This window comes from Solanum lycopersicum, chromosome 7 (genome assembly GCF_036512215.1).
Source record: "Solanum lycopersicum chromosome 7, SLM_r2.1".
NCBI lineage: Eukaryota > Viridiplantae > Streptophyta > Magnoliopsida > Solanales > Solanaceae > Solanum > Solanum lycopersicum.
In genome coordinates this window covers 63,712,269-63,726,045 of record NC_090806.1, presented here as the reverse complement: position 1 = coordinate 63,726,045, position 13,777 = coordinate 63,712,269, and the positions used below count along the sequence as shown (strand labels likewise).

The window sequence follows — 13,777 nt, the reverse complement described above, 5'->3', positions numbered from 1 at the left end:
TCCAATCAATAAACCGCAGGCTGGAAGGAAGATAAGTAATTGGGCAGTGTAAGCTATAAGTCAGAATTATGAGTATTTGTAAGCTTTGCATCCTCTTGAAAGTATTGCTATAATCAACAAGATTCTCTTCAAAATAGTAATATTCTGGGATAAGTAGGCTTTCCACCTTTTCTGTTATCTGTGAAGAATATCGAAACATATATTTAATTGCTAACATATAAAAATGAAACAAAAAAGAACAATAGAACTATGAGCTAACGAAATTATCAAATAAGCTAAATATTGCTTACCAACTTCCCATCAAAAAGGTCACAAATTTCCTCGGGAAGCCATATTCTGCTGTTAGCATACTCTTCCCTTATGACATTTTCTCCCATTTCTCTTATCATATTATGCATCACAATTCCATTATTCAAGTCGATGGATAACAGAGATTTTTCTATAAGGTAATCTATTAGAAAACCACGATTCGGGTCTCTCCGTAATAGTTCCACATAAAGATCAAAATCAGGTCTAGCCAAGTATTCCATATCCAGAAATGCAAAATTTAGAAATGTAATATCTAGAAATAATTCCTTCTCATCTTTTTCAAGACCATCAAAACTAAGCCTAAGCTTTCCTAGAATATCCTTGTGAGGGATTCTCTTCAGTCGATCAATTATGTGTCTCCAGTGCTTTTTGTCTCGTCTGTAAAATGAAGAACCCAAAACTTTAAGGGCTAACGGGAGACCACAAGCATGCTCTACCACTTCTCTCGAAAGTTTCATAAAATCTTCTTTTGGTGATTTTTCTCTAAAAGCATGCGTACTGAACAATTCAAGTGCTTCATCCTCGGATAATAGTTGGACTTCATACACGTTATCTCCAACGTGACTGATCAACAGGTGCTTGTCTCTTGATGTTAAAATAATTCTGCTACCCATTCCAAACCACTCTGTCCCTCCAACTAAAAATTCCAACTGTTCTCGATGGTTTACATCATCGAGAATGAACAAAACTTTCTTCCAGCGAAGCCTATTCTTTAAAATAATCATCCCTTCATGTTCACTAGTTACACTCATCTTTTCACCCAAGAGCTTGTGAATGACGACTTGTGCCAGCCATGCTAGTCCATTTTTCAGATGAAGTTCTCCAACATCACCAAGAAAACAATCAGCTTCAAATAGATGGCGGTATCTTTCATACAGAACATGTGCAAGTCGTGATTTGCCGATGCCACCCATACCACTAATACCAATAGAGCGAGCTTCATTTGATTCCATACTTAATAATTCGATTACTTTCTCAAGCTGAGATCTCATACCCACTAAGCTTTCCCGAAAAGGTGAAATAATTTGAAGTGACTTAGGAAATATGTCATCAACTAATTTCTTGACGCACTCAGCCTCATCTTTACAATATAGTGGAAAATAATCTCAGAGTAAATAAATAGACTTGTCATAGACTAATATCTAATACAAACACATAATAATGTTACAAAGGTAGTTTAAATCAACTATTATGAATTATAACGTTTTAAAATCATCAAACAACCATATACGTCTCGATTTTCCTAGAATATTTGTTCCTTTTTCAGTAAAAGTATAGCTGATGATTGTGTGGAATTGTAGCTAAAAGTTTGTCCTTTTCGCTCTTGATAAAGAGAAACCGTAAAAAAAATAGAAAGCTTACTTGAAATTTAGTAAATGATAGCCTGATATATTGCCTGCCTCCGCAAATGCACCTCTCCATCTTTGAACCTTCTCCATATCATCTTTGTATTTTACCTCGTGTTGGAAAAATGAATCCACGGAAGGGGAATTTTGATGGCGTACATCTGCTGGACTAACATCATAGAATACTGGAATCACAGCCTGCTCCAATTCATTTTTACACTTTATGATGTGTACAAGCTCCTCTAAACACCATCTTGAGGATGCATAGCTTTTTGAAAATATCACGACAGCGAATCTGGCATCTTCTATGGCTTTTAAAAGTTCAGCAAAAATTGATTGTCCTGCTTCCAACCGTTCATCGTCTTTGAAAGCATGGATTCCTCTCTGTTCCAAAGCATTATAGAGATGACTCACAAAGGTTCTACGCGTATCCTCACCTCCAAAACTCAAAAAGATATCGTACTTGCAAACTTTGGAAGAAGAAGCATGAGACATTGTTTGAAGAATATAGCTAAAGCCTTAGTGAAAGAAAAAGTGGTACTTTTCAAAAGATGAATAGAAAGTGGATTCATTCATCATTGCTAAATAATACACAGAAAGTGAAGGCAAGTAGTTGAGAAGGAGGGATCATCAATAAATTTTCGAAACTTCATTTACAGCTAGCAATAGTACTGTATGTGAAAGAGAACTAACATTGGGTGGGCCTTTGCTTGTTTTACCACTTCTTTTTGTGTGAGGGATGAAGCATTCCATCACAAAACGGGAAAACAAGTTCTACAAGTAGCATTCTACGTTGACTGTATCCACCAAAACCTTCAACACACCTCATGTTCATCCCATCAAAACGGGAAAACAAGCTCTACTCACATATAAATCGATTTTGATAATTACTTTCCCCATTTGGACATGTATGTGAGTCACACCAACACCACTACTCACATATGGAATCGGGATGGTCGGAAGATGATGGAGCAATCACGCTTTATTTGTGCTTTTTAATCGGAAGAAATTTTCTTTGAAAATGTGATTTGTCATTTTCAATTAGATCTATATGATTTTTTTAAAAAAATAATCAAATATTGAAATTTGAAAAGTGGTTAGAAAAGACGGTTTCTTCTGTTTGAAAGAGATTCATTTTTCAAAAATTAGTTCAAGCTCAACAGAAGTCCCAAAACCTTCTTTTTAGTCTAGCACTGATAATGGATCAGGATGCAAATCCGAAGCGGAATCAGGTCATTCCATGTTTTCCTATTCTGCATCACACTGCACAATCAAGTCGAGTTTTATGTAAAAGTTGTTGCCCCATCGAAAGGAGCAATAAAGAGGCCACAAGAGATCCAGAAAGAGAAAGGGAGTAAGAAATTTCAAAATTGTAGAAGAAGTCGTGTCAATAAATAATTTTTTTTATAAAATTACTTACCATATTCTTAGATTACGTATATTATGAATATGAATGTACATTTCATATCTTTTTTTATCATATGGATCAATTGAATGAGACTATTAATACTTATAGTTCAAATATTGAAGTAAGAATATCATCTGGTCAAGTTGGAAAAATCCGATCTATCATGTCATATCATATATCATTATATATATATATTTGTGTGTGTGTGTATGTGTGATCGTCGTGTAACTCCTCGAGAATCATATCATTTGTCTGTCACGTGTTGCCACCTGAGTCAAAATACTCGAAGTAAGCTCCTGGCTTGCCCCTATCTCTAAAGGGGCTTACAAACGAGCGGAGTGTTTATGCTTGTGGTAGCTGCGAGCCTCCTGGGTCTTGCTCTCTCGTCTTTTTTCCTCCTCTTTCTTGTAACTGACCCTTTAAGACAACTTTTCGTGTCCTTATTTTTGAGTCTATCAGCTGCAACAAGAGTTGCGGGAATGATTGTTGTGCTTACCCCGATCGATACCACCATTCATTATCGTGAACCAACCCCTCTTCAGTATAGGCAGGTCTTTCTTTAGAACAGATTCATTCTAGAACAGAAAACCAAATTGAGAATCAGAATCGCGCTAAACTGACTTTTCAAAATCTTCATACATTATACTATTTTATTAAAGGGAAAAAGATCTGATATACCCCTCAACTTTGTCATTTGGAGCTGATATACCCCTTGTTATGAAAGTGACTCATCTATGCCCTTATCGTTATACAAATGGCTCACATATACCCCTGCGGTTACAAAAGAGCTCACATATACCCTTCATTTAACAGGAGTTAAAAAATAGTTTTAAATTTATACTTTTTTACTTTTAATTTTTTAAAAAAATTATATAGGGGGTATATATGATTCTTCTATCAAAGTTCAAGGTATATTAAAATTTTTTTAATACATAAATTATTTTTTGACTTCTTCTATTATAATTATTTGAGCTTTTTATTCTTTTTTTTTCTTTCATTCCTTAGTTTATTTTAAAAAAATTAAACTATTTTTTGTCTACATTGTAATTTAATTTTTGTATTCAAAGAAAAAAGTTTTGTCATCTACAGTAAGTTAATAAGAATATTAGTGAAACATAAATAAATATGATTATCAAAATAATAATTTTAAATTAGTTATTGAAATAAAAAAAAGTCAAAAAAGTATGTTTGACGAGGATTAAATTTAGTCATATGACATTGTATTTTTTAGAGAAATTAGATTAAAATTATTATTTTTTCATTTTCTTTAGAGAAAAATGTATATGTGAACCATTTATTTTTAAGTAGAGGTATATATGAGTCACTTTCATAACAAGGGGTATATCAGCTCTAAATGACAAAGTTGAGGGGTATATCAGACCATTTTTCCTTCATTAAAAAAGAAAGTAGACGTTTAGCATCCCATAATATTTTATATTCAATATATAATAATTAATAATATATAAATTCTCTAAAAGGCTTGTATTTCTATTATGTCTGAGGAATTTGAAAAGTCAATTTATATATTAAATATAAATATTATGAGATGCTAGGACTTTACTTTTTTTTTAAAATGTCTAAGAAATTTGAAAAGTCATTTTTCCACTAAAACATAATAATAATAATAATAATAATAATAATATGGAATGTTAAAAGTCTACTTTCTTTTTAATAAAATAGTAACATTTCTGCACAATTTATTGGCAGAATAATATATATCGGGCTGAGTGAGGGACAAATACTGCAATTTTCCAAGGGTGCACCTATAGCGCGTAGCATCCGTAGGTGGCGAGCCATCAGCTACTCAAAGTAGTACACTGGAACACATGGGAGTGGAAACACCTTTACAATTATCCATGTCCAGTTCAGAAAGAACTTCCAGTATGTGTGATTGAGAAAGAATGAGGCCATATGGTACTTACTTAACATCAACACCCAAGTAGTAGTTTAGATATCCAATATCCTTCAATGAAAATCTTTTTGGAAGGAATTGATGACGAATTTAGTCGCTTGTGGAGGATTTCCAGTGATTATGATGTCATCAACGTAGATAAGCACATAAATGGTTACAACCAGATGCTTCCATACAAATAAAGAGGTGTCTGATTCTGTTCTGACAAAGTGCATTTTCAGCAGATGTTCATGCAGAGAATAATACCAAGCTCGGGGGTCTTGTTCGAGTCCATAGATAGCCTTCTCCGATTTGCGGACATGAGTTGGAAATTGGGGATTAATAAAGCCTCGGGGTTGAGACAAAAACTTCTTCATCCAGTTTTCCATGTAGGAAAACATTATTGACATCGAGTTGAATCTTTTTGACCTTCTCATATGTATCTTCATATGGTATCAGAGCAACATAAGCTCCACCGAGTTAGATCCATCTCATTCTTTTAAAGCTTTCTCATCTATGGCTCCAGTTATTGATGCTATTGCTGCCTGCAGTTCTGCAGTTTCTGCCGCTACTCATGTGGTGCAATTAAATCCCTTTGCTCAGTTACCTCTCAAGCTACAAGGTAACTCAATTTTTCAACATGGAAAGCACAACTTGTGATGCTACTACAACTCACAGGACATCTTGATGGAACCACAACAGCTCCATCACCTACTCTTACCCAAAACAATCATACTGTACCAAATCCCAATTATTAGATTTGGTTCTCTTAAGATTAATGATCCAACAAGCAATGATGGCGTCGGTCGATCCTAATATTGCTCCAGTTGTTGCTGCAGCACCATCTGCTAACAAAGTGTGGAAATTCCTTCACACAGCTTATGCCAACAAAAGTCATACTCGCATCTTTGCTAGCAAGATCGATTGCAAAATACCAATAAGACTTCTAAAACCATTGCAGAATACTTGCAGGAGGTTCGTTCTCGCTCTGATACCATATGAAGAATCAGATGAGAAGGTCAAAAAGATAATAGTATTAAATCTGGAAGCAAGCGTTTAACTACAAAGTATACAACTAACTTGACCTAAAGTGCAGGCCACTATCTGCACATTATCTATTACTAACTGAAGCTAACAACTACCAATTCCTAAATATGCTCCAGCCATCAGGATACTTAGTCAACCTATAACAACTAGCAAAAACGGATAAATAAAGATAGTCAATACTCCAAAGGTAAAGGGGTACAAATTACCAGGTTTTGGTGGATTAGGAGGGGGAACTTTTGGAAGTAGAGGTGGGCTCAGAGCAGGTGGTTTAGGAGGTGGAGGTAGAGGAGCAGATTTCCTAGAGGAAGCAGTAATGGTGCATGAGCATTTGCACTCATCTCAGGTTCTGACAGTTCCGCGTTTCATGAGATCAGCATCATTTACAGCAAATGCACTCTTGACATTTAGAGAAGAACCTGACAATACAAATCATAAAAATTACTGAAATGTACTGAAAAAGAATGATACGAAATAATCACCTGCATTCAAATCCAGAGACGGTTTCCCATCCCTCTGCCCATCATTTGGAGCTATTTCTTTCCTTTTATTCTTAACTACGGAATATCAACAGAGGTAAAAAGGGAAATTCCTGCAACAGAACTGCAGAAATTAAATTTGATGCTCCTGATTATTTCCTGGAGAATTAGGACAATTTTGTGGTTTATCTAGAGGATAACAGGCAAAGGTTCACAGGAATTGGTACGAGTTCAAATTTTTGGAGGCTTTTCAAGAGGTTTTAGAAGTGGAGAAGGAGGTTGCACAGCTAAAGGAGCATAAACTAGTGATACAGTTGAAGCACCTGGAGATGGAGCGAGGGTGGGAACTGCTTTAGGACCTGGAGAGGGAGAGGAAGCAGGAGACTGAACAGTTGGGGGGGATTGGAGATGCAGCGAGGGGTGGAACTGGAGCACCTTTTTTTGGGCAAAAGTGGTTTCTTTCTTTTTCTCAGAGCCTGCTTTTTGGCAAAAATGGATTCTTTCTCTTTCTTAGGTACCTCCTGGGAACGCTTGACAATTGTGGAAAAAGCTCTTCGTACTTGCTAAACCAAGTACTGGATGCATCGTCACTTTCAGAAAAATGAATTGGAAGATTTTTCCTTCTTAAGCACCGCAATAAAATCTGCTTCTCTTGGGGAGGCAAATCTTCAATATCCTTTCGTAAGGTTCTTTTTCTCAACAAACGTATATCCTGTTTTAAGTAACTATAACAAAATTGCTAATACTCATTAGAAAATAGTAATCAGGTATCAGCAAACAAATGCATAGACATGCCAATAACAGCCATAGTTGACATATAAATTAAGGCAACTCTTATCTAAACACATTTATGGATGCACATTGCATTCATCTCCACATGCTATGATGCCCAATTTAAGTATTATCATTTAAGTTATATTCATAACACTTAAAAAAATTATAAATTTGTTCATTTAGAATAATTTTAGAATGCAAATTTCAAAGTTGAAGTTGCATATTATTGAGTACATCCATTTTTGTCTGAATTTGAATCATATGAATAAACTGAATCATTTTTGCTTAAGTAAAGATAAACTTTAGTCATATATAATTTAGGCACCACATACCTAAAGTTATTCAGAAATTGATAAACATTAGACATATATTATTGAGACGTCCTCCAAGAAACATCTTTCACAGCTAAAATTGTTCCATAAGATGGAGCTATGGTGCATAATGAAAGTATTGGCGTACGTGATCATCTCATTCAAAAGCTTAAGTTGTTAGAGAATATACTTTTAATATTTAATAATATTCCCAAAATCATCCCATACCTTTAAAGTCAGTCTTTCTTGCACCTGAATGTGAGAATGTCCAATATAATCTTATTTCCATTAGCAAATAAACAAATAAATAAATAAATTAAATGTGTTGTAGCCTTCTTTGATGATTCTGTTCTTGTGCAGCAGGATCGGAGTACGGGACAGGTGATTGGAGGACATGATTCACATGGATTGTAACTGCACTCTATCCCCAACACCGCATGTTACTTTTACTTCCGTTGTTTCTTCTTAATTGCGCCATAGTCAAATTGGTCATCCAAGTCTCTTCAAGTTGCAAAGATAGTTGGAGTTTATCTAATTTATCTTTGTTAGTATGTGAGTCGTGTATGCTTGGTAAGCACACTCATGCCGCTTCCCCAAAACGCGTCTATAAAAAGGCCACCTCTATATATGAAATCGTACATTCAAATTATGGGGTCCAAATCGTGTTAGTTCTGCCCCAAGGCTTTTATTCTTTCTTACCTCAGTGCACGCTATTTTTAATGGAAAGTAGATTTGAACTGTTCTCTATCTATTGGAAATTCAATGCTGAAATTCGCAATCAATTTGGTATTTCTATTAAGAAGTTAATCAATGATAATGCACGATAATACTTCTCTAGTTCTCTCTTCTTTATTGTCATCCCAGGGCATTTCAATTGTCTTCTTGTGCACAAACTCCTCAACAAAATAGAATTGATAAGCGAAAGAACAGACATCTAATCTAATTGAAACAGTTCGAACAATGCTCACTCACCATCATGTTTTTTTACGTTTTTGGGTTGATGTCATAATAATTGCTTGTTACTTAATCAATCGCATGCCTTCATCTATTTCACTCGGTCTTCTATGCTGACCACAATTTGTTTCCCATTCCTCCACATTTGTTTGGTTACATGATTTCGTTCATAACTTTACCCAGAAAAAGATAAACAAAGCACATGGCCTTTAAATATGTCTTTCTCAGGTATTCTCGTCTACAAAAAGATTCAAATGCTTTGATCCTAAAAACAAATAAGTACTTGATCACAGCATATACTACTTTTTTCGAGACTTCTCCATATTTTTCTCCCAATACCGAAAATGAAAAGGTCATAGGAGTCCTTCAAATTCCAACAAAGCACACTTCAGTTATATTTTTAACAATCTCACTCAAGTGAGGGCCTGATTTTTTCATGGGAAAAAGCACGTGGTTTCTTTTTTATTTTGGTGAGATTCAATCTCAGAACCTCGGTATGCATTGATACTGATACTGAATTTAAGTGTGACCATCTCATCTAAAAGCTCAAGTAAAAATATTTTTATTATTTAATTATATTCTCAACAGAATCAATTTAGATATCTAATCTGAGTCAGGTATGACAGGGAAAGAGCCAAACCGGAAGGGCTGAAACAAAAAGAATGCTAGAACGGTTCCATGCAATAAAAACACAGTTCAGGATGGAATGATTGTATAACAAACTATTACACGACAGTAAATTGCATTTCTAAAATGATCAAACATATTCATAAGATAAAATTTCAAAGAACTGATATCAAAGCAGATTTATGATCTTATAAATTGGACGACTCTTTTAGACACAAGTAAATTAGAAAATGTCAGAACTTATTACATCTAACAGACTGCAGGTAGCACATATAGAAGATAAATATAGATGGCTTCCCCGAGTGTCAAGACCTCCAAAATGCACTGCTTTGTAGGTTTCACAACAAGATAACTAAGATTTCTAGAGGTGAACTAAGTCATACGGAGAAAAATGGTTTCAATCGTGAAGTCCTTTGAAATTCATGTATACTTGGTTAAAACCAAAAAAATCGGAACAAATCATTCAGTATAGGAATGCAATGGACCTGAACAAAATAAATGGACCATATCATTCAGTATTCTGCAGTGCAGAATATTTTCACTAGGAAAGAATAGAGAATCAGTAGTTAAAGGAAACACCTAAGAAGCAGTGCTTATAAGAAAATTTTCTTATCATAATTTAAGATCTTTTAGATTTATAGCAGGACTTGAAACCTCTGGGATTAGACAACTGTCTAGACAGCAAACAACATTGCATACTATAGCAAAGGAAATATCTAGAGGAAACTGTAACTAACCCACCACTCCCTCCCCAAATCAATTAACTGGTATGGTAAGCTGGCATGAACAACAATTGAAAACAAAGTGAATCAACACAAGCGGCAAAAACTGAGAAAGATCGCATTTAAATATATTTCCATCTGGAATAGGAAATGACATATTACAAAAGATGAACCAGACATTCCACTTCAGCTGTTCCTAAGCTTGCTTCCATCATACATGGCATTATATGATACGAGTGTGTAGGCATTTCATTGCAACCCCTTAGTAGAGCCAATCACTCCATGCCACACTAACATATAAAAGAAGCAACACAGCGGATATCATCATCCAAACAGTTCACTAGTAAAACTAAAGAAGCAATAAAATGTATGAATCAACCTGAAAAACTAAATCTACCTCGCCGACTAAACATTAGTACATCAACGCGAGAAGAAATTGCCTTGAGAAACAAGACTACATGAAACAAAATCTAAAAGTCCACCAAAACAGTATCAGAACTTGTCGGTTCGAAATAGAAACATCATCCATCAGCATCTAGTTACCTCTCATTGCATCAACCACCAATCTGTAATGCTCCGCAATCAAATCTAAGCGCTTCACCATCAAGGCAGCTTCATCATCCTCCAGTTTCTTCCACTTCTCCTCCAATACTTTAGCCTTGTCAGGAGCAATCAAACTCATCTTTTCCTTCAAAAAACTTGTTCCATTTGGGTAAATAGTAAACATGCCAGACATACTTTCAAATGATGCAGCCAAACGTGGATATTCGGATTGGAAATCCTGTTGATCACCCTTAACTATATCCTCTTTAACCACCTCTTTAACAGCAACCTGTTTCTCTTCTTCCTTATGTTCCTCATCATCCTTGTGTTTGCTAACTTTACCACTTTTCTTAGGTTCAGAACTCTTCTTAGCCTCAACAGTCTTTTTAGCTTTGCCATTAGTGCTATTGGTAACAATCTCCTTAACTCCACTACTAGTTCCAGGGGCACCCCAAATCCTCTTTGAATGCTGAAAAACTAAAAAATCCTGACCCTTCATGAAAACTGGCTCCTCATCACCTTTCGCATTAGTAAAAAATTTCTTCTTTAACCTCTTTATCTTTTCACTGAGTTGACTCTTTGAAACCTCAACCTGCAACTTTCCTCTAATGAATTCATGAAAAGCTGTCATATCCGCATTAGGTTCCATGCCTTTTACCGTCTTGTATTCAGCAATACCTTTGAGCAGAGCAAGCTGGTCGTCATCGCTCCATAGACTGCGAGGAGTAGCAGCTGATTTTTTATCCTCTTCTTCAGCAATCTTGGGCTTCTTCCTCCCTTTCTCTTTCTGGGCTTCTTGCGGCCTCTTTCCTGCTGATTTCGATGGGGCAGAAACAATCGGCTTAATGGTGAAATCTGATACAAAAGGGGAAGGCGGGGAATGATCCGATTTTTTCGATTCGGAACCTGACCCATTCTCGCTGTCGGACTCAGAAGAAAATTGGAGCTTCTGAGCGGTTTTGACTGGTTTCTGAGTGATGGATCTCTTCACAACTGGAGGTTCTTCTTCTTCTTCAGTTTCTTCCCTCGATTGTTGTTGTTGTTCTTCTTCTTCCTGGCATTCCTCCACCAATTCTTGTTCTTCAGAAGATGATGCAGAAGGAGGTTGGTCTACTAAGCGGGATTTGGTTTTGGGGGCCATTGTTTCTGAAAGCAAGAAGAGAGAGCTATTCGGCCGTCGTCGGTGTCTATGGTGAGTGATGAAGCAAAGACAAAAAGATGAAAGGCCTTTGTGCAAGGGTTTGTACAAAAGGCCAATTTCTTATACGAATTGTATTATAATGCCGAGTATATGTTATTTGTAGGGAAAAAAAGGCATAATCATTTATATTATTATTTTATTTTTTATTTTTTATTTTATATATCATATATATTATATATATATATATATATTATTATAAGTGGAAAGTTTCAAAGTAAAAAATTGAATAACCATTTTGTCATTTTACTAAATTAAAATTAGATCATTTAATTAAATACAAATATTTTAATTGCATAATGACAAAATTTAAATCCTTTAGTTCTTTAATAATTAAATTATTATTTTTTTGATAAATGAGTACATTGATATTATTTTTAATCTTAATCATAATTCTCAGAGGAATTTGAAAAGTTATGATAGATAAAAACAATGTATACATCATCATATCATATCATTCATATATTATGTTATTATTGTTTTATTTTTTATTTATCATATATCACAATATATCCTATTATATAATTGTTATTATATTTTATATTATAAGTGGGAAGATGCTTAGTCTAAAATTGGATTAAGAAAAAAATCTTTTAACTTTTTAAATCTCATTATCATATTATTCTTATAAATAATGATTAGTTATTACTCTATAAGTGTGAAACTAGAAATCACTATTAAAGTTGAATGAGTTTTTAACTCTTCAAGAAATTATTATTAATAAGTTTCTTACACGTTGTCTTCTAATGACAATATTGTACATTTGAATTTGATTTAGAGAACATAAATCTCTTATCATACTTTGTATTTTCAAGTCTTTCTTTACATTGAGATTTTTCAGTTTTTGCTATCATTCAAATTATATTCTAAATTGATATTTAAGTGTTTGATCTCTCACATGAAAATATACTGTTAAATTTTGTTTTATGAACTTATGATGTAATTTATTCTTAGGTAAGATGATTCTTTTGCAGACATTGATTAGAACTTTTAGTAGAAATTGTGCCGATACAAATGAGGTATGTAACATGCCTCTCCAACAAATTTACATTTTTTTGCATGATTACTTTTTAATAAATTTGACATACATACGACTATTGTATTTTTAATTAGATTTTAATAACTTAATGCATGTGTATTTCACAAAGTAGAGCCTCCTTGATAACTTTAGTTTGATAATGACTTATTGAAATTTATTTTTCTTCAATCTCCTAGCTTCCGAGGTAAAAAGGATAACTAATGTTTTTCCCTCAACAACATAGAGCAAAAGAAATTGAGAAAATCTCTGAAGAAGACATATTCTAACAAATGAGGTAATTTAATTTAATATGAAGGAATACTTAAAAGTCAAATATGAATAATAAAGTTAGAGAAAAAAATGGATAAAAAATTAAAATACAGTAAGTAGGAAAAATAACCATGAACAAGCTATTGAAATTTTTTGTTCATACTACAAAGAACAATAAACTTACTATGTCATTTGAATGTAATATGGAGACAACAAATATACTTGTTACAAGTACATATGATAATACAAACTTTGGTACAAATTGAGAAGGTGTGTTCTGTATATATTGTCACTTTCTTAGAAAAGTAACAAACTAATATATTGTAGGTTTCGACCTAATAATATAATAAGGTAAATTATTTATCACATTTATTGTCCAAATTTGACAGGTTATCAGAATATCTAATTATTTGACATTTACATTTTACAATAAAGAAGTCATTTATATAGGTTGTCTATTTATTTCATTTAAATTTTTTCGTTAAATCATTTTTGAAATTCTTCAAAATGTGATTTTAATATTTTTAGTTAAAATTTCATTTTTGTTTGATGTGATTTTAATATAACTCTTACTATATATAATATTTTTGTGGAACTCATGTGCAAAGCACGTGTCCATGACTAGTAATTATTATAAGTGAGAAGCTTTTACTCCTATACTAAATACTTTTTAAAAAAAATCAAATATTATGAAATGCTAAAAGTCTACTTTCCTTTTTAATGAAATAGTAAAATATCTAAAAAATTTGAAAAGTCAGTCAATATATTAAATATAAATATTATTGGATGCTAGAAATTTACTTTTTTTTTTAATGAAATAGTAATGCCTGAGGACTTTGAGAAGTCGATTTTTCATTAAAACATAATAATAATAATATTATTA

General features: G+C 33.6%; 2 protein-coding genes and 1 pseudogene across 2 annotated transcripts; all 3 read right to left on the bottom strand.

The window, feature by feature from the left end:
• Positions 1-7,285, bottom strand: part of LOC138337556 (formin-like protein 3) — a 51,718-nt pseudogene extending 44,433 nt beyond the window's left edge.
• Positions 40-2,990, bottom strand: LOC138337244 (TMV resistance protein N-like). Its single transcript, XM_069287051.1, has 2 exons — positions 1,672-2,990; positions 40-178 (listed from the first exon to the last, which is right to left on the bottom strand). The coding sequence occupies exons 1-2, from the start codon at positions 2,148-2,150 to the stop codon at positions 175-177; spliced, it is 483 nt and encodes a 160-aa protein (XP_069143152.1). The 5' UTR covers positions 2,151-2,990; the 3' UTR covers positions 40-174.
• Positions 7,286-9,969: 2,684 nt separating the features above from the next.
• LOC101245562 (STOREKEEPER protein) lies at positions 9,970-11,685 on the bottom strand. Its single transcript, XM_004243394.5, has one exon. It carries the CDS (start codon positions 11,547-11,549, stop codon positions 10,401-10,403), a length of 1,149 nt encoding a protein of 382 aa, XP_004243442.1. The 5' UTR covers positions 11,550-11,685; the 3' UTR covers positions 9,970-10,400.
• Between the last annotated feature and the right edge of the window lie 2,092 nt (positions 11,686-13,777).

Bases quoted from the DNA above. Each gene is read 5' to 3' on its own strand.
- LOC138337244 (XM_069287051.1), bottom strand. From the start codon at position 2,150: ATGTCTCATGCTTCTTCTTCCAAAGTTTGCAAGTACGATATCTTTTTG.
- LOC101245562 (XM_004243394.5), bottom strand. From the start codon at position 11,549: ATGGCCCCCAAAACCAAATCCCGCTTAGTAGACCAACCTCCTTCTGCA.